We start from the raw sequence: 26,422 nt of genomic DNA, 5'->3' as shown, positions 1-26,422 counted from the left end.
TTGCAACATTTTTGCTCATTAAAAAAGGTTGCACCTTGTGGCAAATACATACACTAACATTTCAATCAACCCAGATATCTAAAACAGGTTATAAAGAATCTATACCTCCTTTTCTTTCAAGACAAGAATCAAATGGTGTGTCGTAGGAACATGGCTTATTCAATATATCTGACAAAAGAAGCTGGACTCAGATTATCCATTTTAGCTACTTGTACTGTGTTATCTTCCACATTATACATCTAGGCAGTAGGAATTCTATAGTAAAATTTGTAAAACAGTTTCCAACAGAAGCTCACACATTAACTCACTCACACACACAAAATTCAGATAACTCTACTTTGCTCCTCCAAAAATTACATTTTTTTTTCTAAATGTGGAACTTTCATCTAAGAATCTTCAAACATTCCACAAAATAGAATGAAGTAATCCACACATCCATGACAGACAAAGGTCTTTTGGAAAAGAACAGGTTTTTAAAATTTATTTAAATAAAGTCTGATGTTAATCCAATGAGATGTTTGTAAAACAAGGTTGTTCTTTGTCGAAGGGAATGGTGAAGGCCACAGAAGAAAAATAATTGGCCAAAAAGCAGATAGAATTCAGAAGTTTCAAAAGTTTCAATGGTGTTAGCCTGTTCTGATGGAATTTGTAAATTGTGTCAGCTAAACTGCTTGAGTCACAGGAGATCTCAATATCAAACCAGCAAATTATTTGATTCCAATTTTCTTATTTAATATACCTTTCCACATCTATTATAGTAAAAATTCAGTCTATATGAGAAGAAAAGTAACCTACAGCAGATTTTCACAAAGGTCTTTTTGTTTTTTAAATACTAAAACCATTAATAAAATTGAAACAGTCGTTTAGTGGGTGTTCACACACCCACATCTAGGTTGAAGAGGAATAGAAAGCAATAAACTCGAAGCACTAAGATACTGATGTGACAGCTTGTGGTTTTATTAAAAATAAGAAAAGTTTGAGACCAAAAAAATAGCTAATTTTATCTGTTCATTTGGAAGGTATAAAAGCTAAGATAAGATAAGGCCAATAAGATTTGACAGTGTCTCTATCAGAGAGAAACAAACAGAAAAAGATGCCATGTTCTCACTCAAATACTGCAGGAATAGGCAGCAGTTCAAAACCCTAAGGCAGCAGTTCAAATCCTAGAAACAAGAACAAAATTAACAACAATGAGAAATACTGGTTTTCTGTCTGGAAAATAAAGATGTTTCTGCCCCTTAAACAGAACTGAAACAAGGCTCAGTAGCTATGAGCTCATACAAACAGGCTAGATTATCAATACATTTCTAAAACCCAACACTATTAGAAACTGCCATGCAAGCAAAAAGAAACCAAGACAGTGTTGTTAATATATTTATAAGCACCATAAATTGTATCATTTAATCATTACCAAAGAATCTAACTTTTTTTAAAATCTGGAAAACATTTAAAGGACATAGCTCCACCAATCCAAATTCCTGGATAACTTGCTTGTGTGCGCGCTGTATCAGGCAACGGTGAGCCTCAAAGCTAACTCAAATACTGCTGAAAAATAATTGTGCTGAAGGTAGTATAGGCAGCTGCTATTTAGAAGATACAACTACTTAGTTAGATTTAGAAATTCTTTGCCCCAAGTGAGATTCCATTTCTCTGGATAGGAAGTAGACCTGCTTGCTGATCCATTAAGGATTATTCCTCTTGGTCAGATGCATGGTCTTCAATGCTGAGAAAGTGAGGGCTTGTATAAATATGCTTGTACCATGGCACTGAATATTTTTGGAGGGCAGGGTATGGACGTAACTCTACACACTCTGGATTCAAATCCTACACGCATTACTTCAACAATATTTGTACAAACCTCGTGAGGTATCGTCTGAAAACTAAACACCACATTGATCATTAAAATTATTGTGGAATATAACAATGCCACACGGGAAGTCATTTTTGTCCTCTGATCCAACGTTTTAAAGTCTTTATTTGAGCAAAGTGGAAACAGGCCTGCCCAGGTCTTGAATACAAATGAAGCAGGGTGACCAGGGACAATGGAATTGCAATTTATACATGCAATAAACAGAACCAAAGGTCACAAGGTGGCTAGGAGTCAGAATGTCTGGATCATAAAGAACTAGGTATTTATTTGTCTAGCCAAACTGGTCACCATCAGAGACAATGGAGGTACATTTACATAAAAAGGTAAAGAAGGCCATCAAGCTAACCAGGGGACGAAATCATCATCAATGGTGGATGCAGACTGCACCCACCAAGAAGCCTTTCCGCTTCTGGAAGAAGGGTCAATGAACTTTGAGAGATGTGCTTTTCAAAGGCTTACAGGACTGTAAAGAGAGGGGCGGTGTTATCTTTCACCTACGTTGACAAGATGACAGCACTTCTCACTTCTGTGGAAGAATCTAACTCAGACACAGTCAGCCATGCTGAACCAAGAGTAATTGGTTAAACAATCCTAAACAAAGACTGCCTTGCTAGATTGAAAATACACTTCTAAAAGTCTAAAATTTACTTGTATTTGCTTGTGACCATTTCTAGCTTTATTTCTTATACTTGGTATCACCAAGCCTATGTCCTGTTAACAAACGTGTTTATTTTAATCTAAACCAACCCAGTGCTGTGTTTAAATTGAAGTAATTGTTAACTCCAATTATTGTGGCAAGCTGCTAGGTGCTGTCCCTTAAAAGCACCAAACTAACTTCATTATTTCTCTGAGTGGTCCAGGAGAGGACTGGACACTTCAAGGCAGGCAGTTTAGGGGGGCAGTTCAGGACTGAGGCGGCGTTGGGGTCACTTGCCTAGTAGTAACCAAGACTGGCAGAGAACTGTGTAACAAGCAGGCTGCTGGAGTTAGAATTACTGAACCAGGGCTGCTTTACTACACAGACACTCAGGCCTGGTCTACACAGGGGGTGGAGGGGGGGTGTAGTAGTAAGAGAAGGAAATCGACCTAAGATACGCAACGTATCCTAGTTTGACTTACCTCACGTCCTCACGGCGCGGGGTCAACTGCAGTGGCTCGATCCCCGATAGACAGATCGTTACCCATCGATCCGGCGGGTAGTGCAGACGTACCCTCAATGCATGTCTGTATGCTGGTTGGGAGCGTCCAGACAAGGGAGCTACAGCAGCAGAGCATTTTAAGGCACCCAGGGTAACAGGGCAGGAGATGACAACCTTTAACTGGTCTGGATTGCACCGCAAAATGTGACAACAGACACAGGGAAGGACTTCACTAAATCTGCACTAAAACCTTCCATAGTTAATTGTACTAGATGTAATGGTAAATAAAAATGCATTTTAACAACTTTTTACTATTGACACTGTAATCCATATCACATTTTAGTCCAAAGATAAGTCATCTCACCTAGCCCTTTTTCAAATTCATACATTTTTATTCATATTTATATTTATATATGTTATACCAGTATGTGCAAACCACTTCTAAAAGAATTATTTTGATAATCCAGGTTATAGGGGAAAAACAAACCTGTTAAATCATTTTCTGACTCCCATCTGTTAATTACAAAGCATGGTTCAGCATAAACATATTGAGGGTGCTAAAAAAACAATGTCACCAGTCAGCCTATTGTAACATACTCAAATCACAAGTTATTCCACTGACGGGAGGGCTTGATGGGGACCAACTGCAGCAAAAGGAAATAGATTGGCATTATATTTCAAGGATGCTGAATTTGTATGTGCCAGCAGATGAAAGGAATTCTCCTTCAAGACAGCTCAAACTACACACATACACAGACTTTATTTTAGTTTTATTACATTTGCAGACGGTGAGGTTTAATCAATGAGTCAATCTGCCTGCATGTTCGCTGCCAAACACAGCAATATTTTAAAATGCTCCCATGAGGGCATTTAAGACATGAGCTAAGACTTTCTGTGTCTAGAACATTTTTATATATAAAAGGTCCCTAAGGTACTTATTAAATAAAGAAGCATTTTTCATGCAAACAATAGTGATATTAAAGACTGAAATTCAATCACATACTGAAAGTGCACTAATCTAAAAGACAGCGCAGGAGAGGAAGGACTTGGGTTAACAGACTGCTCCATTAGTGAGCACTGAAGAACACAAAGCAGGACAAAAGAGCATTGATCTCCCGAGGATCAGAGTCCTTTAGATTGCCTTGGGTTGGAACTCCTGGATATGAAGCATGTCAATATCAGCAACCAAGATTTGTCTCCTACATTTCTCTTTAAGGCTTACATTGTTCAACAGATGGCTTCAAGTTAAGTTATGGCCCAGAAAATGATTATGCTAAAATGGCACCTTCCTACTCAACGATCTATTCCCAGTGTGCGTTCAGAGTCATGCCTGCTGACTTAATGACAGAACTAAGTTTATACGGCTTTTTTTTTCTGTTAGCTCCACCGTGCCAATATAGCTACAAGAAAAGGTACCAAAATATATTCAAAAATATCCTTTAGAGAGATGGACAAAGTAGCTCCATTTTTGTTTTATTTTTGTGTGTGCACGCAGAGATAATCCATAGGGTAGCACAGACAATTTTTCATTTTCCTCAAGGGTACATTTGTGTTGGAGACCCCAAGATTCTATTTTTATAGATTCTCACGTTCAACATGTACATGAGGTCACCAGGGTGGCAGCAAGGCAGTTTGGGATGCATTATCTCTAACAGGTGGAGACCCAGATTTAACTTTCCACTTCAGCTGACTCAGCTGTGGTAGCTCACTGGCTGAGGGCAGAGTTTGGGCAGCTAAATCTTTTAATATTGGTGATGATAGGACAGACACAAAGAACACAGCTAGGCTACTTATTCCACACCCAGAGCCAGGGGCAACAAATGATTCTAAAACCTTGGCTATGGATAGAGATTAATACATATTCACTAAGCCCTGGGAAACAGAAACTAGAGCATCCTGACATTCTTGTGCCTAAATACTATTTTGGAATAAGAAAGAGGCAAATCTACAGGCACAGCAAAGGATGATGATGGGCTTCACTTTAGCTGCATGCCAACTAGACACTTGGCAATAAAAGAAAAAAAAAACCTTCCCATAAAACCATGAGCTGAAGAACTCCATCAAGTGCTGAGATGCACTTGGGTCTACGAAGCTGTAAGTGGCTGTGGGTTAGGAGAAAAACTAGCCAGGCATTTCCAGCAATAAGGATGGGGCAATACAGCCAGCAGACAGACAAAAGCAGAATTTCAAACAAATGAAATTAATTAATATTAGTGATGACAGTAATTTTATCAGTATAAAAAACAAGTAACTTTATATTAGACTATTTAAACTAAGTGTGGGTTAACAGGAATGCTTGTGAAAAGAAGCCACCTCATTTAGTGTCAAAGGGTAGAACAATAAACATCAATGAGATAAAGAGGTTCCTGGCTACTAACTACACACCAGGAAGACAGGTTAATGGGGAGAAGAAAGAGATAATTTTTGCAAACCACTTCATAGGAGAAAGATCCTCCCAAACACACAAAAACCACCACACAGCATGGCTCTCAGAAGGTTTCAGTCTGCAGAACACAAGGAAGAGGCCAACTGGTGATGCAGAGATCACAGTTTGAAAACCACTGCCATAAAACAATTGCTTTTTACAGCACATCAGAAATTATAAGAGATAGGGTGTCTTATATTTACCTATTATGTAAGGCCAAAGTTCACCTCAGAGTCAAGTGAAGAAGATGCATTAGTTAAACATTGACCACAGAACAATTAGGTTTATATCATGAGAGAAAACACCTTCCCAAGCAATAACAAAGGAAGAGAATTTTAGGGGGCATATTTAAAAAAAAAAAAGATGAAAAAAAGAGTGTTAAACGCTAGCTGAAACACAGAATAGTCTTTAAATCCCTGGAACTGAAAAGTTACATATTCAAAGGACTTAAAATGTACTAGGAAAGAATGGTTCTCTTTAAATCCAAATAAAAGAATCCCAAAAAGTCATGCCAGAAAACCCTTCAACATAACCATACTATTGTAGAACGTTCTCCTAATGACAGGATCTGGATCGGATAGTGCTTCAGGCTATTGTTAAAGGAGACTTGCATGTGTGTTTTTACCCCTCACCACCATATATTACAAAAGCAAATGCATGTCAGATATGAATACATACATGGAAAAAAAGGTTTTACTAAACAGGATTAGCAGTCTGTCGGCTCATTTCTTATAACAATGTATTAGAGGCACAGATGGTGTATAGACCTCTGTACAAAAATATATAGATGAAAAGGAGTAACAGTAAAATACACGTTAAACAGAGTAGCACTTCATGTTATTAGTTGGGAGGACAACTTTTTAAAAGGTGGAAATCCTGCCACAATCATCCTAAGGAGACTGGAAAATACACTGTGCTAGGTAGGGCTCAATTCTGAAATAAAACTGAAGAGGACAAACACAAAGTATCAATTACCTAAAATAGAAAGAAAAAACAGTAGGCATAGAGTAAGTGCGAGAGATATGAAGAACTGGCAACGTGAAATACAATTTTTATATTGGTATTTACTGTAGACAATGAAGAAATTCCTATTTCAAGGGCACTTTCCAACAGGGAAGATAAAATAGGTAATTTTAATAGACAATGATTTTTTTCCTAAAGAGGAAGCCTCAAATCAAGCAATTTAAAAACCTAAGTGAATTCTACTCTGAAAAAGTGAACACACACAAGGAAACAGGTGAGCTGAATAAGAAGGGGTCATTTTTACATAATCAGAGTTGTATGTCCTTCCCTAAAGTGAGTGGGAGGGAATAAACATCTATTACTGTCAGCCCTGCAGAACCACTGGGAGAGCAAACTGGATTATCTTCTGGTTCACATATAATTAACAGAATTATTGTTCCATTTCAGAGCCATCTGTGCAACACCACTGTCTTCAAGTTATTCATACATTCATAGAGTTTAAGCCAGAAAGCAACATTGGATCATCTAGTCAGACCTCCTATGTCACAGGCCATTTCATCCAGTTACCCCTGTATTAGATCCAATAACTTGTGCTCTCACTGACACCTGTGCAACCCCACCAAAAACAAAAGGGCTACTTAGATGTAACTGAACGCAGCATTGGCCAACAGATTCTCTATTACTGGTGATGACAAAGCACAGGACAGAAAAGAAACAGGCTGACTTTCAGAGCAAGTTTGTAGGACTGGCAGTTAGAACATTCATCTTCTTTGAAAACCTGACACGGAAAGCACTGAGACATACTAATTGTAAAACAAAGTCACTTCCAAATTGTATTCCAGTGCAACTATCAGCTGCCCAAGAAGACCACGCCTCACACATTTGAGTATTCAGAATGAAATGAACTGAGGAATATTCTTTATAAAAGTTATTGTTCCTAAAGAACTGAAAGCTGCCCACATGATGCCCCTAAAAAATATAAATAAAAAACGAAAACACCAACAGAAATGCTGGGAATTAGACCAGTTAGCCTTACCTTGGTAAACAGAAAATGGACTGAGAGTTTGATTAAGGGTAGATTAGTACAACATTTGGATAAGTATAATCTGATAAAGTCAAACCACCATGGTTACTGTAAGAAAAAATTGTGCCTCTCCAAACTGTTATTTGGAAAAAAATAATAAAATAGATTGAACTGGTGGGGTACTTCATGGGGATTTTCAAACACTTCTGGTAAGTGTTCCTCATAAGTGACTATTAAAGGAAACAAACGAGGTAAAGGGGTAAAATATATTGCCTTGCATTAATAATTGGTTAAGAATTGTTCCAAAGAACAGAAAAGTTAACAGTGAGTATACTCCCGGGGTTGATTCTGGGACCTGAGTTAGTTAAGAATATGGAGGAGGAAGAGGAAACTGTCATTTCAATTTAATAAGTATTACAGATTTAAACATTCTGTGGGTATTTTGCAGAGTAACGGTTCAATGAATTAACCTTGTGTACACATAAGGTAATGCACACTGGCAAAATGAGTCTACACTTCTTGCAAACACTGACGGGCTCTGAGCTTGATGGACTCCCCAAGGAAAAACTTCAGTCATCATCATAGCTCAGTCAGGATGTCTGCCAGGATGTTAAGATGCTTATCATCTGTACAGTGTACCCATGTTACTTGCGTACACAGTACAGATGATAATCACCATAACATTAGATTCTAACAACGTTATGGCCTCAGCTGAAGCAGTGCCTGTTGCTTGTCACCTAACCCTCAGGAAAGTGTGGCTGAGACTGAAAAGGAACAAAGGGTGGCAACAATATTAGCTGCTTAGAAGTATTTAGAAATGACATCACAACCTATTGCAACATGTGGGTGATTTACCCTTGAAAAGAGAAGTATTAATCGGAGCAGACTAATTTAACTCTAGTTTCTATTCTTCATCCTTCTTATCCTGTCTCACAATACAAAAACAAGGGAACACTCAAAATTAGAGGGCAGCAAATTTAGCACAAAGCAGAAGGAATAGAACTTTGCACTAGGCATAGTTAACCTGTGAAGTTCACCCCCATAGGTAGTTAGTTAAAATACTGAAGCTTGATTATTATGTGAGCCTTTCACAATAGTTTTAACTATGCATGTTAAGACAGTAAATAGAAATCAAATCTCTTCCTTCATATCAGCTGACTGATTGTAGGGACAAATACGTTATGAAGACTTTCATGTTCATCTAAGGAAACAGTTACTGCTTATTACTGGATGCAAAATGCCAAACTAGGTAATATGCTCTAGTATGAAAAAATACTATTTTAAAATTAGAGGCTCTCTATCTTGTGGATCCATAAAGTTCTAGATATATACAAAACCCTTTAAAAGATGGTTCTTAGGAACCTTCCCTCGCCCTCTTCCTACCCAACAGAAAAAAAAAAACAACCCAGTACCTTAAGATGTTTGGATGAGAGAGCCTGTTCATGAGCTGGATCTCTTTCAGCATATTTGCTCGGTTACTGCTCAGTATGTTCATCTTCAAAGCCATCACCTGGTCTGAAGTTTTGTGTCTCACCTACAGAATAAAAGCAAAATGAGCGGATGACATTTTAATGGCAGGAAATGTAAGGTCAATGAGCCATTAACAGAGTAGCATATGACAAGCAGCAGGACATATGCCCTTCGTGTCTGAAACAAGTTAACAACAACTATGCCATCTCTAGCCTTTAACACGACTTTCCATTACCAGAGGGCTTGAGTACCTCCCAAGTATTTAAAAACCACCATTTCTCCCTCTTTTATCACTACTTGTAGGAGAAAAAGCTTGGTAAATTTGCTCATACTTGTATGAGCAAGCGTAAAGAAACTGAAGAAAAAGTACATTGAAGAAATGTGTTTTTTTATTTAGTTCCAAATGTACTTATTTCCATGGTCACTTAGTCTCTTCAGGGAGGGAGTTCCACACTTGAAATCCCCTGAAAGCTGTCTCCAATGCACAATAGCCCCGTTCCTCCTCCTCCTCCTCCACCAGGGATGACAGCTTCACTGTTCCTGTGGAAGGCTGCTGTCATGAGAAATCATTGTGGCTGATACAAAGGTGATCTGGAAGGTAGCTAGAGCCAACCCTGCAGAGGTCTTTGGATATCAGGACAGACAGAGAGGAACTCTTCATCTATATCGCAAAGCAGTTCCATTTTGTTACATGAGTTCTCTCCACACATACACCCTGCATGAGATTTTGGCTCCATTCACACTTCTAATTACTAGAATTTTTTTTTTTAAGGTTAAGCTTTTATTATTTTTGCACAAGAAAACACACAAAAAAAACCTTAGCCAAACTGAGAAATAAGAGTAGAAAAGCGTGATCAGCCATATATTCCTGCCTGACCCCCCGAAAAGGCTATTACCAAGCAATAAACAAATTCTCCTTTACATTATAAAATTCCACAACCATTTCTCTTAGGCTGCTAATGGCACATCGTCAAGGTAAAAATCTTGAGTTGTAACAAGTGTTTACCTATGTCACTACACAACAGATATTAAGAGAAAACATTAACAATCCAATTTGTCATAATTTATGCATTCTACTTTTCACCTCTCCCTCAGGTTGGGCAACAAAAATCAGTTTCACTTTCAGATACTTTTAATGTTGCAGCAAATGTTTAGTTTTCAACAAACTGCAGGGAATGTTTGCCTAAGTATTGTTTGCATTGGAATTAAAATCAATTGTGAAAGTATTTCTGTTGGTCTTAGGCTTTATTATAACTGGGTTTTATGAAATTAAGTTTGAGGTAAATTTAAGCTGACATAGATCCTTCAGAATATATTCTGCTCAATTCCACTACCTCTTTTGGAGGACCGTTTAGTTTATCCACCACTTATATAAAACAACATTTTAGGAAGTTATATTATTATATGTATTAATTCACTTTCCACTATTTAAACCTGAAGTTCTGCTGTGCCTAATAACCAAACAGGCCAGGGATAGTGTTCCTAGCCTGTGTTTGCCAGAAGCTGGGAATGAGCGACAGGGGATGGATCACTTGATAATTACCCGTTCTGTTCATTCCCTCTGAGGCATCTGGCACTGGCCACTGTTGGAAGACAGGATACTGGGATAGATGGACCCTTGGTCTGACACAGTATGGCCATTCTTATGTTCACCAATTTTAGGTTTTATAATAAACCTTAGCTAGTTTAAATACTTTTATAAGGTCATCTACTCTCAAGACCAATAACCCCAGTTTTGTTACTTTCCTTACAGTTGGCCCCTCCGTACCCTTAATTTTAATGCCCTAAAGAGTACTTTCTTGTTTAGCTATAATTTTTCTTTGACTAATGTGAACAAAACTGGACACTGTACTCAAAAAGTAGTCTTTATAAATAGTTAGCACAAACCCTGAGTCTTCAATAACACCGTCCACTCTTCATAATACATCCTATTTAGTCTTCTTTCCTGTTACTACACACTTGAAAAGAAACTCTTTCCTCTACAGCATTAACTAGTTCAGTACCATTTAAACTACAACCTGGTTTGGACAGGATTTCTATCCAAATGCATAACTTTAGACTTAGGCACATTAAATTTCATAATCCATCCACCTCAAAGTCTGATCACCACATCTATCGAATATACCCTGTAAAACAGCTACATCCCTCTGAGTCTTTGTCTTCCCTTTAGGAATCCTCTAAGTTTAGTGATTTTGTTTGTTAAAGCTTGAAGGGGGGGGTGTTTTGGTGTGGGTTTTTTCTTGTTTTTTTTTAAAAGGAAAATACTAATTAAAATACAGAGCCCTGCAGAATCCTTTCCTACAACCTTTCACAAAAGAATATACACTTGTATTGTCAACTCTCTGCTTTCTATCCACTAAATAATTCCTTACCTCTTTAAATATGGGTTAGACAATTGCTTACTAAGAGTTTATAAAATAATCCATTATGTAGAACTGTAAAAGTTTTCTGAAAAAAACCGAACATTAAATCTATTGCTTCCACTCTACCTAAGCCAGTAGTGGGCAACCTGAGGCCCACAGGTCACATGCTGCCCATCAGGGTAATCTGCTGGTGGGCCACGAAACAGTTTGTTTACAATGACCATCCGCAGCTTCCAGTGGCCATGGTTCACCCACCACTGCTCTAGTACCACAACAGACATGTTATTAGGAACTAAACCAAAAGCCAAGTCCAACAACTTGAAGTTTACTTCATATAACTGGTTCTGCAAAACAGTTAGTTTACAATTACTGTGATATATTCTACACCTAAGATCAAATAAGTTTAACCCAATATTTCTTTGGGAAACCAAATTAAATTTTACAACTAATGAAAAGGCAAAACAATTTCTATTACTTTGTAAATCCATTCATTATATGCTTTAAAAAAACCTTCATTTTTCTGTTAGTGTTATGTTTGTCTCCACAGTGCACTGTAAATTTAGAACCACAGCCCACAATACAGTAGGTATGGGTTTGGGGTGGGTTGTTTTTTGTTTTGTTTTGTTGTTTGTTTGTTTTTTACACACACAATCCATTTATTGATACAGAACTGTGCATATTTCCCCTTCATTAGCTTGTTCTTGGTCAAATGAAGAAAAACCAAAAAGGGACTACAATCTTATTTTGAGAGAAAGCACGCTGCTCAGAGGGATATTGTTTCAGACGTTGGCATCAGATATAAGCAGGCACAGCTGGGGGGCCAGGGGAGTGTTATTCAGCTGCATTACGTATAAAATTTTCTACATAAAACTGCCCTGAAAGGCCTATGAGCAAACTCAGATTCAGACTTAGACGTGGCAATTGGGAGAGGTGTGGGAGTAGAAAAGAAACCCAGGGAGTTAGTTTAATTTTTCATTATGCTATAAAAGTCATGACAAAGCCAGGATAAGAAAATCAACAAAGTTTGCTGAGACAGCATAGGGCTGAGAGTCAATTTCCAAATTCTAACATCAGCTCTGTCGCCAACTCATTGAGTAGCTCTGGGCAAGTCACTTCACCTCTATACTTCAGTCTCCCCATCTATAAAATGAGGATGATTAAACTTACCTACCTACCTGGGGCGCTGAACTTTATATCTGTGGAGCACTCTGAAGATCTCCACGTACTACTCACTATAAGGCGCTCTATGAGGTGCAACAGGACTCTGTTGCTTTTTACAGATCCAGACTAACATGGCTACCTCTCTGATACTTGACACCATGTACTACTCAGTATCATCTCACCACCCAAGTTAAAGCATTTGCTAAATAGTCCCTTGATTGCGCTGGCTTTATAATGTATAACCAAAAGGTTTATAATATTATTACAGTATTTACATAAGTGACAGAAATTTTCTAAGATTAAGAAAAGTTAAAACACCTCATTTTGTGCACCAGTACTTTGATAAGAGAACACACAAACCATCCCTTCTCTAATAGGTAGCAGCACAAGATTTGGCCTCAAATGCACACCATCATCTCTCTCCATTGCATAAAAAACTTGTTAGTCATGAGGCATCCCAAAAATAGTTTATTTGTTGATCTTTTCAGAATCTGCATGGTGAATTTAAAGAGGAAACATTTCTATCAAAAAAAGTTTTGCTTTGAAAGCATTTTCCCTGCATTCCTTTTTAATCATTGAAAACATTTGCATCTTTTTTAAGAAGCTTCTCCTTCCTCTTTGAGCTTGCAGTGAAGTCATGATCCTGTGTTTAGGATACCAGTCTGCTGCTACAGAAGTGACTTATATCACAAATACAGATTTAGGATTTCACCAAAGCCTCAGATAAGAGAAGATTTCATTATAAAAATCACATAATTGTTAGTAGAATTGATGCATCTAAATTTGCATTTCCTGAAGGCCTTTCTATAGTGCCACAATGACATTAATTTTAAAAAGTTACAAATAATTAATTTCCTAATACATTTTGTATTAAGTATTTTTATGATACAACCTCCAAGAACTAAGTTTTCTTGGCAGAGCACCACAATTTAGCCACACAACTCCCAATGTTATAAACATCTGGAGTTACAGTACATCTCATGCAACATCTTGGGACAGTATCTTCCAGTGCACTGCACTGCACATTGGGAACGGAGGGGAAAAAGAGTATTATTAACACCACACTGACACAGTCAGTCTATATATATGAGCTCTGATCAATGTCCCTGTAACATTTATCTTTCTGACACACATGCGTGCCCACCGACACAATCAGCTGTCTCGAAATGATCAAACATACCAAGAACAGTTTCTATCAGAACCATCTGTCCTTTCACCAACCTTTACCATACCTTCAAACATCCACCCACCAAGAGTCCAACAAATAGGAGGCCTAATCAAGCAATTCAGAAAAGAGAAAGAACTACTCATCTGCTGATGACAGAAAGCTGGACCTGACAGAAGATGGCTAGAGTTTTAAATAGAAGCAATTTGGAATTCTCTCCTCACCTTCCAATCTCTTCACATCCACTATCAAGGTCAAAGTATATCCTAAGCATTTGGGATGGAAAATGAGAGCGTTTCAATTTACTACAGTACATCCACAGTAGTTTCTTCAAACTTTTCCTTTCTATACTTGATATATTTGTCAATGGGACAAACATGCTCCATCGCTATAGCACACAGATAGGCACTAGCCACAAACCATTAAAATCCATCATCTGAGAGGCATCCTATTTCCCTGTTGTATTGTCACTACAAGAAAAACTACAAATTCCCACATAAAAGGTCCATCATAGCGATCCTACCGTGCTATGTACTCTCTCCCATAAGGTCACTCACATTAATATTGTAAGCATGCTAGCGTGGTTCTCTTATATGAACAGGAACCGTGCACCTTTCCCTTAGTACCCTGCTGTGAAAGGGCTTACACAAACATGTATGTTTTGCCAGCTGGCAAAAAATAAGAAAATCCCAGTGCAGCCAGCTCACCATATCTCCATCCAGAACAGAAAGCTCACAGATCATTTTAATTGTGCTTGAAAAGTTGAGGTCTAAGACAAGAGACACATATTTTCGTGCCAGTGTAGTCTTGCCACCTGCTTTTCTACTGGAAAACCACACAACGATAATGACTCACATTGACATAGCCCTTTCATCCAGAAGGAAGGCAAAGGCCTGACACACTTCACAAATGACCAACAAAAAAATAATCACTGCAATCAACAAGAAGTGCAGCCACTAGCTAGCTTATTCTGTCTTGCCTGTTAGCCTAAGGGGCACGTCTTCACTGAAAACGTTAAAGCACTACAATGGCAATGCTTTAACCTGGCTTGTGTAGTTGCAGCATAGCTCTAAAAAACCCACCTCCATGAGGGGAATAGCTCCTAGCACTGATGCACTGTCTACACACTGGCACTTCACAGCGCTGAAATTTGCAGCGCTCAGGGGGGTGTTTTTTCACAAGTTGTAGAGCTGTAAAGTGCCAGTGTAGACAAGCCCGTAGTATCTGAACACCTTTATCATCTTGTAAGTAAGTACCCTATTTAACTGCAATACACCAACAATTTAGCACAGGAAGTTTTAAAAGATCAAAACAAACAAAAGAGAAGTTTCCATGTGGCTAATAACGTTAATATTTATGTAATAAAATTGAAGCTTTTTAAAAAAAACAAACTTCTCACTTATTTTTTTTAAAGTTCAAAGACTGAAATGGCTGTTCTGCTCCCTTCAGCAAGGATGAAGCTGACTGACTAAACAGGGGAAAGAAATTCAAAAAATAATGTTTTTTGCTAAATTCTTTCAGTCACAGTAATGTTAAGTCTTACTAGTAACAGCGGCAGGTACAAGTTTTCTAGGCAGAAATGTGATGTTCAAGTTGATATTTTAAAGTTTTTTCAAGACTACCACAAATCAGAGAATTTACCAGACCAGATAAAGTTGTCGGATTCTCTCTAGTTTCTGCTGTGTAGTGGCTGCTTAAGAGAAACATTAGAGCGATGTCCAAACTGTCCCTAGCCTCTGTTTACCAGAAGCTGGGAATGGGCGATGGGATGGGTCACTTGATGATTAACTGTTCTGTTCGTTCCTTCTGGGGCATCTGGCATTGGCCGCTGTCAGAAGACAGGATACTGGGCTATATAGACCTGCTGAAATCTAATGTCAGTGAGACCCTGGCCCTGGGATGCTCTTAGGGTCTCACACACACACCATTACACTTGGCCTACACTCTCCTCCGCCTTAGCAGCTCAATTCTGGAGCACTGCTCCTTCCTACTTGTCAGAGGTATATAGATATGTACATAGTGCAAGAAAACATCCCTCCCAAACAAAATAGGCACCTAGAGTGCCCATCACTGAGTGGCACTGAAGTGTCATGTCAGGGGCAAGTTCTTAATCCCAGAGATTTTGCTTCTGCCATTTTGATAGAGCCTCAGTATCAGGGGAGAGAGGGGCTGGGATTCCTAGCCTAAAAAACAGAACCTGAGTAAAATAAAAAATTTAATGGATGGGTGTCTTGAGCAACAAGACCAGTCAACCAGCACAGCATGCAAAGCAGCAAGAGGACACAGAAAGGATTCTGTCTCACTGCCATGGACAGCAAGAAGGAGCTGAGGGAAGGTGAGATTCACTCAGCGCCACATGCTCTTGGGCGAGGAGGTGAAAGGACATCTAGGCCATAGGCACAGCCCTAATGGACACTGCTGGCCAAAAGAATCCAGTCTCGCATGCATGAGCCTCATACGTGGAATCCATGTAGACAATAACTTGAAGAACCACCCATGTTCCTATTCATTTGCAATCTATAAGCAACAGGACTGTAAGGATCCTACTGGAATTCTTCAGCTGCTGAAGCGGTTGACTCATGAATGTCACTGTAAAGGAGAAAAATGCCTTGAATGAGAGGTCTCCACTGAACATCTAGATGCTACAGAAAATAGTCCTGGTAGTTTACAGTAGTAGATGGAATTTTTCCCTCAAGCTCGATAATGAATCATTGTCCCAGGATGATGTTAAGGGAATCACAATTTTATTCAATGAAATGTAAAACTGAAGTTATCACTACCTGCAGTCATTAAAGAGCCCATATACATATTTTATATTTAGTATTTGTTTTGCCACTCAGTGTCCTTGCCAAATTCCTCTGAATTCCCTCTACAGTTTCATCTGGATACAGTAATATATTTCACTGCCTGCCCTAAGTGTTTGCATAGTGTTGCTGCATACTGTTAACAGTGGCTGCATTTCAGTGATGGGTCAAGGGATCCCTCTATAACCTTCACCTATCTTAAAGGAGGTTATGGAACTATCTGAATGTTGAAAGGCATTAAAAGGAATGTAAAACCATTATTAGTTCAAGGGGCACCCAGATCAAACAGGCAGACTGTTGCTTTCCTCAAATATCACTTCATGTCAACATGCAAAAGCCCTTTGGTTATTTTGCAGTTCTTGTTCTATACATCTCCCTTAACGCCTACATTTTTAAAAATTCTAGTTAGTAGTTATATCCTAACCCTTCCACTACTTCTGTGAGTGAGGGACAATGCACAATAAAAGATACTCTGTGAGGTACTGGGTGTGCGTAGGTCTTGATGGGCAAAAGGGTATGTTTTTTCCATCGTGATATTTCCATTGGGTTAGCCTAAGGCAACTGAAAAGCCTGAATTTTAACAGAGTTTTTCACATATGGTAAGCTAACTCAAGTGAGCTAATATGATGGCAAATGTACCCTATTTTTCCCCTTAAAACAAAGCCAAGGAGGATAATTCAGTATAGCTAGTGAAACAGATGAGCAAAGCTACAATTAAAATTACACAGAAAACAGCAAAGGGGTAAAATCCATAGATTCTGCTTTCAGCCAGAACCAGATCACTTTGCACCACTCCCCCAACTTAATCTGAAATAGTCCGATCACCTTCTGGCCATGTTATGAAGCTCCCCTTTTTTTCACAAGCATCTGAAAATGGGAGGGCAGTAGATTGGAAATTGTAAGGGAGGAGAATTGTTGAAGGGAGAGGAGATTAAGTTGCATGCGTGATGGCGGTAATGATTATTATACTTAACTCAATTGCTGCAATTAACTTATTCATAGACTTTAAGGCCCAAAAGGATCATTAGATCATCCACTTGACCTCTTGTATATCACAGACCATTCAATTTCACCCAGTTACCCCTATACTGAGCCCAAGAAAACTTGTGTTTGACTGATGTACATCTTCCAGAAAAGCATCCAGTGTTGATTTGAAGACACCATCACTTCCCTTTGTAGTTTGTTCCAATGGCTAATCATCCTCTTAAAAGTCTGTGAGACTCACTTCCAAGTTGAATTTGTTTGACTTTAGCTTCTAGTCATTGGTTCCTGTGCTCCTTTTCCCTGCTAGACTGAGGAGTCCGTTAGTAGTCACTATTTTCTCAATGAGAAGGTACCTATGCACTGCGAATCATGTCACCTCAATCTTTTTTGATAAACTAAACAGATTGAGTTTTACATCCTCATTGTAAGGCTTTTTTTCTTCAGCCCTCAATTTATTTTTGTGGAAGTTTTCTGCTCCCTCTCCAATTTTTCAACATCATTTTTAAAATGTGGACACGAGAAATGTACACAGTATTCTAGAATTTACATACATCACAAATAATATGCTATGTCTAGGGTATTAAGAGCATGTGAACAGGTGCCCTCTTAACATTTATATAAATCTACATCAAAATAAAAAAAAGTCCTTTACACACCAAACGGATTTATGCAGGACCCACAAATATCAAGGGTATTGTGCATTCTCATCTCTACATTTTAAGCTGTGTTTGAAGACTGCCTACTCCATCAGTTACACTAATTCAGGCTAACTCAAAGGACATTCCTCAATGCAACAGACAAATTCATCTTCCTAGTACAGGCCTAGTGATAGTGCTGCTCAGAAGTACGTGTCAGAAAATGATAGAGAGAACCTTTAGATTAAGTAGTGGCAAGCAGAAAATGCAGATGTGGGTTTGAGGTTTCCTGTGTGATTTAGCTGACTTAGCTGATATTATCATCTGACTTCAACTGCAGTTCTGCCTTTATATTATTTTTACCCACTATTAGAAGTGCTTCCTTGCAGGTTATTAGTTTGCTTGAAAAGAAACCTAGAAAAGTTACACCCGTATCTCTGCACAAAGCAAAAAATAATCTGTTCTGTTGTAGATCTGCAAGACTAGTCCTTCAAACATTTTGACAGAATCGCCAAGTCTTCCACAAATAGGACAAAGCATGCACAGGTCACCAAAACAGAGAAAATATGCAGGGTTCCTTTACATATAGATACACCAGAAAGCAACATCGGGGTACTTCATATACAATCTCAAAAATGCCTCCTTAGCATTTGTATGTGACTACATTAATTGCCTGCAGATTTAGTTTCCACGAAGTTAGATGCACACATATGAAGCAGTAGAATATAATGTACAAGTGTGACCCTGCTCAGTAATGGCAAATGGGGAAAGAAAAAATGTCTGAGATATTAGTGTACGCAAGGGTCTTTCACTGTTTGTCTCTTATTTTGCCGTCTTATTTCTAAGCGTAATCAAATAATTTCTGAGGTTTTTGTTGGGTGAGGGGACTTTAACAAACCTTTACTGTATTGATGTAGAAGACTGCTCATTTGCACCACTAGTTCCATTCATGATTAATTATTAGAGTAAGCTCCCTAGGTGAGTGGCTGAATCAACACTTCTTTTCTACAAGAAAATCGTCCCTCTATATCTGAGCTCCACTGCCTCACTTGTGTTTGACAGTTACAGCAGCAGCTAAGAACCAAGTGTAAGGAGAGAGAAACAAATAAGAGTTTAGACGATATAAATGATGGAAATTGGTTAGGAAGCCACTCTCTGCCCAATGGCTCTCCTTACAAGGTTTTATTTTACTTTGGAAGGGCGATATGAAGCAAGGGAAGATATATCTGCTGCATTTACAACAGACCATGGTAGGGGGAAAAGCGAGCATATTTTATCATTAAGTCTGTACAAACAAAAATATAGCAAAGGCAAAACTGAAAAGAGCGATTATATCTAGTGGCCAAGACTAGTTCTTAGGAGAAACTAAATGCAGTTGTGTCTAATGTACTAAAAAACACTGTTCGTTTAGTATGCTGCAGGTCCAAAAGGCCAAAAATATTAACTTGCATAAGCAGCATGAAACAAGCTGTGGTTACAAGTAGTTAGCATCAGTAAACCTCATATCCCAAAAGCTAATATGATCAGAACCAGCATTTTTCTTGCTTTCATCTATAAAGTGAAAATTATACACCAATACTCTTCCTGCTTAATGATTGTGATCATCACCCCCTTCAAGAATGCAACCATGGCTTCAAATGTGGAGACAAAAGGGGAGGGGAGGGAAGCATGGTAGAGGTTATTAAAACACATACAACCATACAACTCAGTATTACACTCCAGGTCAAATTCATCCTATAATCCCATTTAATCAGTTACAATTGCATTAGTTATGGATTTGTCTCATTACACTTTAGCTTTTGCAATAACATGTTTGTTTTCAAATGCCATAGTAATCCTAACATTTAAGATTTTATTTTTCACATTTTATTTAAACATTAAATATATTATAAAAAGCACAAAGTGATACATTTACTCTGAACTCCCAGAATCGCCTCCTTTTTAGTGTGTTTTTTTTTAAAGCCTTTAAATTAATTCAGTGCAACTTAAAGGTGCTGGCTTGGCCACCTGGAGACTGAAGTCCTATTTATGCAGAGAATAGGTGCCGCACAGACAGCGGCCATTAAAGCTTTATCACCCAGCCAATGTGACCACCTCCAATGATGAGAGTGCAGTGTCCATGTCAATTCAGTGTCCATGTCAATTTCATCTTTGGCCTTTCCGATGAGACTGTCAACAACCTGCAGACTTACATTTGCATTTAAAACATGAAGGTTCAAATGGTTTATTGTTTATTTACTTGCTAACCACAAGGTTAATTAAGGATTCTAGGTTTGAAGCATGCTTCCTGAAATGTCCCATGTCAGTGGTTTCCAAAACTCTTGCCCAGTTTGGCTTCTCTTTGAATATATTGGGGCTAGACATCCTCTCACCCATGTGTTCTTGTACTGTACCCCTAGTTCACATGTTCCTCGTGTTGCCTCTCCTTTCTATCCATTTTCTCCCCTCCTTGTCCTTTTTGGGGTATGTTTCTCCCTTCCTCCCTACAAATTTTTTTTTTATTCTCTGCATTTCTATTTTTCCCCCCCAATATTTTTTCACAGTTCTGCTCACTTGGTGACTCCTTTATTTCCACCAGGCAAACATGAAGGTCACATTATTGCTTTTGGAAGGGGACATCTGTTGGGAACATCCATTGGCCTCTTGCACAGTTGATCTGAACATCTCAGGAAAAGAGAAGCTTGGACTGAAGGCAGCCCTGGAAGCAGCTCAAACTGGGTCCCACTGCAGTCTTATACATAGCATGGCCCTTCAAAATCAGGGTTAGGCTAAGTTAGCAGGGCATTAGAGGAGAGTGAAAGAGGGGTCAGGATGGACAGAAGTCTGCAATGAGTTCTATGAAAAAGACGACTCCATGTCTGTCAACACAGCACCTTAAATGAGTACTAAATTCAGTTAATGGTTTGAGGCTTTTAATAGATGAAAGGTTTTTATTTAAAAAAAAGTTTGTTTTAAAAACAGATGTACTTTATAGCAAGATGTGAGACTCCTGACAGGTAAGTAATATTTTGTACTTACGCTATGCATTTATAACAAAGAAAGATGTAAATACAGACACCAGGAGCATGAACATCTATTAAACCCAGAACCTCCAGCACCAAAAATACAGGAATCTACCACCTGATCTAAAGCTAATTCTCACTTCTGTTAAGATTTTGGGTCACGGTGTCTGGTATGGCTTACATTTACGAGTGCCAATCTCATGTCAGACTCCCAAAAATATGAGGCAGAAACCCCAAACTGGTTGTACAGCCCATAATTAGATTTCACCAGCCCGTAACAAATGTGTACTCCTGGACTTCTATGTTAGTCTTATCTTGGAGCCATGGACTGTCCCCTTAAGCTCTCCAGCCCCTCTTTACCAACCAGGCAAAATGAACTCTATGATGAAATGTTACTAAAACCAAAATTCACCACACATGAGGTTCTTCCAACCCCAAAGGTCAATGGATGCTCCAGATCTCACACCAAAAACAATGCTGACATCCAATTTCTATAGTAAAATAAACTAAAGATTTATTAGCTAAGAAAAGAAATGAGATGTATTGAGAGGTTAAAGCAGGTAAAATATATAAACAGCTGGGCTAGAGTTTGTAAGTTCAATTGATAACAGAGATGTAATGTCTGCCAGTACCCATAAGTCTCTGAGGGTTACCCTGTCAAAGAAAGCTATTAGGTTTTTGGGTAACACTTGTGGATGTGAGGGAAGCTGTAGATGTGGTGTATCTTGACTTTAGTAAGACTTCTGGTTCTGTCTCGCATGACCTTCTCACAAACAAACCAGGAAAATACAACCTAGATGAAGCTACTATAAGGTGGGTACATAACTGGTTGGAAAAAACTGTTCCTAGAGAGTAGGTAACAGTGGTTCACAGGCAAGCTGGAAGGGCAAATACAGTGTAGTGCCGCAGGGATCGGTTGCGGGCCCAGTTCTGTTCAGGAGTGGTGGAAGCCCCCTAAAAGTGGGGGGTGCACAGGCTCCCTAAGTGGGCTCCACCCCTGTGCTACCCCCCCAAAACCCTACCCCCCCACACTGTTCAATATCTTCATCAATAATTTAGATAATAGCATAGAGAGGACACTTATACAGTTTGCAGACGATACCATGCTGGGAAGAGCTGCAAGTACTTTGAAGGAGAGAATTAAATTTCAAAATGCTTTGGATAAACTGGAGAAATTGTCTGAAGTAAACACGATGAAATTTAAGAAGGACAAATGCAAAGTACTCCATTTAGGAAGGAACAATCAGTTGCACACGTACAAAATGGGAACTGACTGCCTAGGAAGGAGCACTGCAGAAAGGGATCTGGGGGTCATACCAGATCACAAGCTAAATACAAGTCAACAGTGTAACACTTGCAAAAAAAAAAAAAAGCAAACATCATTCTGAGATATATTAGCAGGAGTGTTGTAAGCAAGACAAGTAGTAATTCTTCCGCTCTACTCTGCGCTGATTAGGCCTCAACTGGAGTATTATGTCCAGTTCTGGGCGCCACATTTCAGGGAATATGGGGAGAAATTGGAGAAAGTCCAGAGAGGAGCAACAAAAATGATTAAAGGTCTAGAAAACATGAGCTATGAGGGAACATTGAAAAAACTGGGTTTGTTTAGTCTGGAAAAGAGATTAATGAGAGGGGACATGATAACAGTTTTCAAATACATAAAAGGTTGTTACAAGGAGGAGGGAGGTACATTGTTCTCATTAACCTCTCAGGATAGTACAAGAGGCAATGGGCTTAAACTGCAGCAAGGGAAGTTTAGGTTGGACATTAGGAAAAACTTCCTGTCAGGGTGGCTAAGCGCTGGAATAAATTGCCTAGAGAGGTAGTGGAATCTCTCATCGGAGATTTTTAAGAGCAGGTTAGACAAACACCTGTCAGGCATGGTCTAAATAATCCTTAGTCCTGCCATGAGTCTAGGGGACTGGAGTAAATGACCTTTCGAGGTCCCTTCCAGTCCTACATTTCTATGAAAATGGCTTTGGGGACCTTTGTCTATTCACTCAGAATTCCCCCATCAGAATTAATCAGTCCAGAGATACAGGATCATGCCCAGGGTTTACTCTTATAGCTGTCTTCCCTGGAAAGCAGTCTGGTGTATGTTCCCACCACAGCATGGGTTTGTAGATTTCCCATTGTTGAATGTGAGGACCCATGCGTTGAAGCTAGCATGCTTCTCATTTATTGTTCTAAAGCTTCAATCCCAGTTAATGATCAATCCAATTGCATTTAGATACACCCACCCAGACAAACTTTCCCTAGTTTACAGGAACAAAGATAGCCAGAAACAATCCTTCATTAGTTTTCATGCAGTATTACATATTAACTAAATTCTCTTCTTAATGCTAACATACCTTTCGGTTTATAGCTAACTAAGTGCAAAGTAAATCAACAAGTTTCAGATGAGTGAAGATAATAACATTAGGATTTCACTAGTTTTCAAGCATTTGGGGCAAATGTAATTATCAAGCATATGCCTCGTGTATGTAATGTGGTAACATCCTCGTTTGTTCTATTCTAACAAGTGAATTGGCTTGAACACACTATGACCTTTTAACATTTCTTTTGTTTCTATTAGTAAGCTCTTGGCTTGAGCTGGCAGCCTGCTGGGGAGAGTCACTCACTGAATATTGGAAAGTCTTTTAAGCTCAGGTGCTAGAGGCCTCATTTTTTATGCTAAAAGTCCCAAGTTTGGCCGCACCAATAACCATGGCATCTGAGAGTATTCAGCCACCAGATTATACGGCCACTTTACTTTCAAAGTAAAAGAACATTATGAACTCATGAGATCATGGAATTAGAAACTGAAACTGATAGTCCTCTGCTTTTACTCAAAGAATATACAACACAGTTATTCATGGATTCAGCAGGAGGTGCAAGAATGTGCCTATACAAATATACAAAAATAAAGCATGAACAAAACGTATTACAAAATTTACTTTCCTTTTAGTTCTACGTATCAGAGAGCTATTGAAGATTGACAAACTTTCCATATGAATTATGAGACAGTCACATACACACAGTGCAGTCTGGCTATCTAGTATGTATTAACTTAGACCTAAAGGAAGTCCTTGTAAATGCTCTTTTTTTTTTTTTTTTAAAGTGACATTTAGGGCTTATCTACACCTACATTTTCTAGCACTCTAACTTGCTGGCTCAGAGATATGAAAAATCATCCCCAAGTGCAGCAAGTCTGAGCACTTTAAAGGCTAGTGTGGACAGGCTCTGAGTGCAGGAAGCCACGCTCCCAGCACTCAGAGCTATGCCCTTTGTAGAGGTAGATTACCAGGAGCATTGGAAGAGCTCTCTCTCAGCACTTGCGTGTGACCACACACAGTTCAAAGCACTTCTGCGGCAGCACTTTGAAGTTTCTAGTGTAGACGTAGCCTTCGATTTTAAAAGGAACTGAATCAACACAGTGAATTTTAGCTTCAGCCAGCTTAGGATCAAAGGAAAATGGCCCACCACACTTGAGTTAGTGTGTGCTAAAATGTTTAAATGTAGGAATACTGTCATTATTTAAGTGCAGTGGAAATAATCTTCCCTTCCCACACTCCACCCAAAGTAAACTCTTAATAATTAGGTATGTCCCCCGTCCCCCCCATTAACAGCACTGAAACTTGTGCTTTAATGGTTTGAGATCAGTGTCTTCCTCCGTCCCGAGAGATCATTATAGCCACATTTAGGCAAACCTCCAAAAATATAATTTGTGCTAAAAATGCCATTACATTATTGAATAGTTTCATTCTATTTCCTTCCCCAGCTTTTCATTCATTCCCAGAAAAGTGATTATAAATGTTTAATCTCTTGACTGAGGCATAAACAAAGTTGTCAAAAAGAACGTGAAATTTAACTGCCAAGTATATGAATTGTACATTTCTATATAAAGAAATTCTATTTTTAAAAATTCCTTGTAATTTTAAGGTGTCTATCACAAAAAAAACCCAAAACAAAACAGCTGAAGGACCAGGCCCTTACTTTGTATTCTAAATGCACAATACAAGTCCGATTTACACCATTACTTACCTTCCTCTCACTGCATTTACACGAGGCCTCAGGAAAAACTGTAATAAGTCTGAAGATTATCTTTTAAATTAATCTAGAAGGCTATCAAATGCCAGTATGACATGGAATATACTGAAACCTTCAGCGGATTGCTCAAGGGCAACATTTTAAGCTAAATAGATGGGATTCAACTGATAATTACATTCCTATCCTTTAAGTCTTTAATGCCAGTCAATCTGGTTTTATGGAAAATAGGTCTTGTCAAACAAACCTGATCAAATTCTCTGAAGAGATTACAAGTTTGATTGATAAAAGTAACTGCATAGATGTAACGTAGACTTTTGTAACGTGTTTAACTGTCAACATTAACTATTTCACTGAAGATCATTTTAGCAAGGAAAGCTGGCTAGTGTGCTTATTCCACAATCTTAATCTACTACTCATTCCTTCTTGGCTTCCAAAACCCTCTATTGTCCCTTCATAGCTGCCAAAACTTCCAGAATCCCTAGTAACAGGTTCCACAAGATAGTTCATTATGCTGTCAATACAAAAATCTTCAGCACACTGAACACTGAAAATTCATGGGCTGAGTGAATTCAATAGAATCAATATTAAAATAAATGCCACAGGGAATTCTGGGCTGGCTGTATTACTCATATTTTGGTCAGGAAAAAACCTGTTTTTAAAACCCACCCAAGATGGATGAAGAATTTCCAGTTAGTCACAGAATTCAGGAGCCTTATCACAGAGTTTAGGTACAGCTTGCTGCAGAGTACATAAGGCCTTGTATAAAGCTAATAGCACAAAATGCTTTTTGCAGGAGTTCTGAACAAAAGACAAATTAATTGTTCACTTCAGTCTTGCTGTATTATATAATGAACAGTGTGTGTTTCATAGTGTGGTATTTAGTTTCAGTGTCTGATGCACATCTCCCCCACATTAAATTATAGTTCTACCAGTACCTGAAGGTCTTGCAGTACACTTGCCTCCTAGCTGGAAACTTAACATTTTTGTTTTATTAATAAAAAGATTTTTCATGCCTAGCCCAATCTGAGAACAATCCTTCATGTTCTGCACAGGCCTGTGGAGTCTAAGCCAGAAGCCAATTATTAGCCAACTACTTCTAACTATACCAGCTATTGCAGTGTGACAACTCAGAAGAATATTAAGCTCCAGTTCCATATTATATAATGTTAAGGATGCTAGAATTGCTACACTGCTGGCTAATAACATACCAGATTAATACTCCATGCTGTGTAAACCCCAAAACACATCCATGTGGATTTAAGTAACTTGTCACTGCTGAGTATCAGAGGGATAGCCATGTTAGTTTGTATCCACAAAAACGCGGAGGAGTCTGGTGGCACCTTAAAGAATAAACACATTTATTTGGGCATAAGCTTTCATGGGTAAAA

General features: G+C 38.6%; 1 protein-coding gene across 4 annotated transcripts in view; it reads right to left on the bottom strand.

Annotated features, from left to right (window-relative positions):
• The window catches only part of TESK2 (testis associated actin remodelling kinase 2), a 115,346-nt gene that overhangs the window by 67,826 nt on the left and 21,098 nt on the right, over positions 1-26,422 (bottom strand). For all 4 annotated transcript variants that reach the window (XM_030572589.1, XM_030572592.1, XM_030572590.1 and 1 more), the window contains exon 3: positions 8,834-8,955. In XM_030572589.1, the coding sequence (XP_030428449.1) occupies positions 8,834-8,955 (122 nt within the window). The remainder of the gene's footprint in view (positions 1-8,833; positions 8,956-26,422) is intronic.

This window comes from Gopherus evgoodei, chromosome 8 (assembly GCF_007399415.2).
Source record: "Gopherus evgoodei ecotype Sinaloan lineage chromosome 8, rGopEvg1_v1.p, whole genome shotgun sequence".
NCBI lineage: Eukaryota > Metazoa > Chordata > Testudines > Testudinidae > Gopherus > Gopherus evgoodei.
This window is presented reverse-complemented; position numbering and strand designations above follow the sequence as displayed.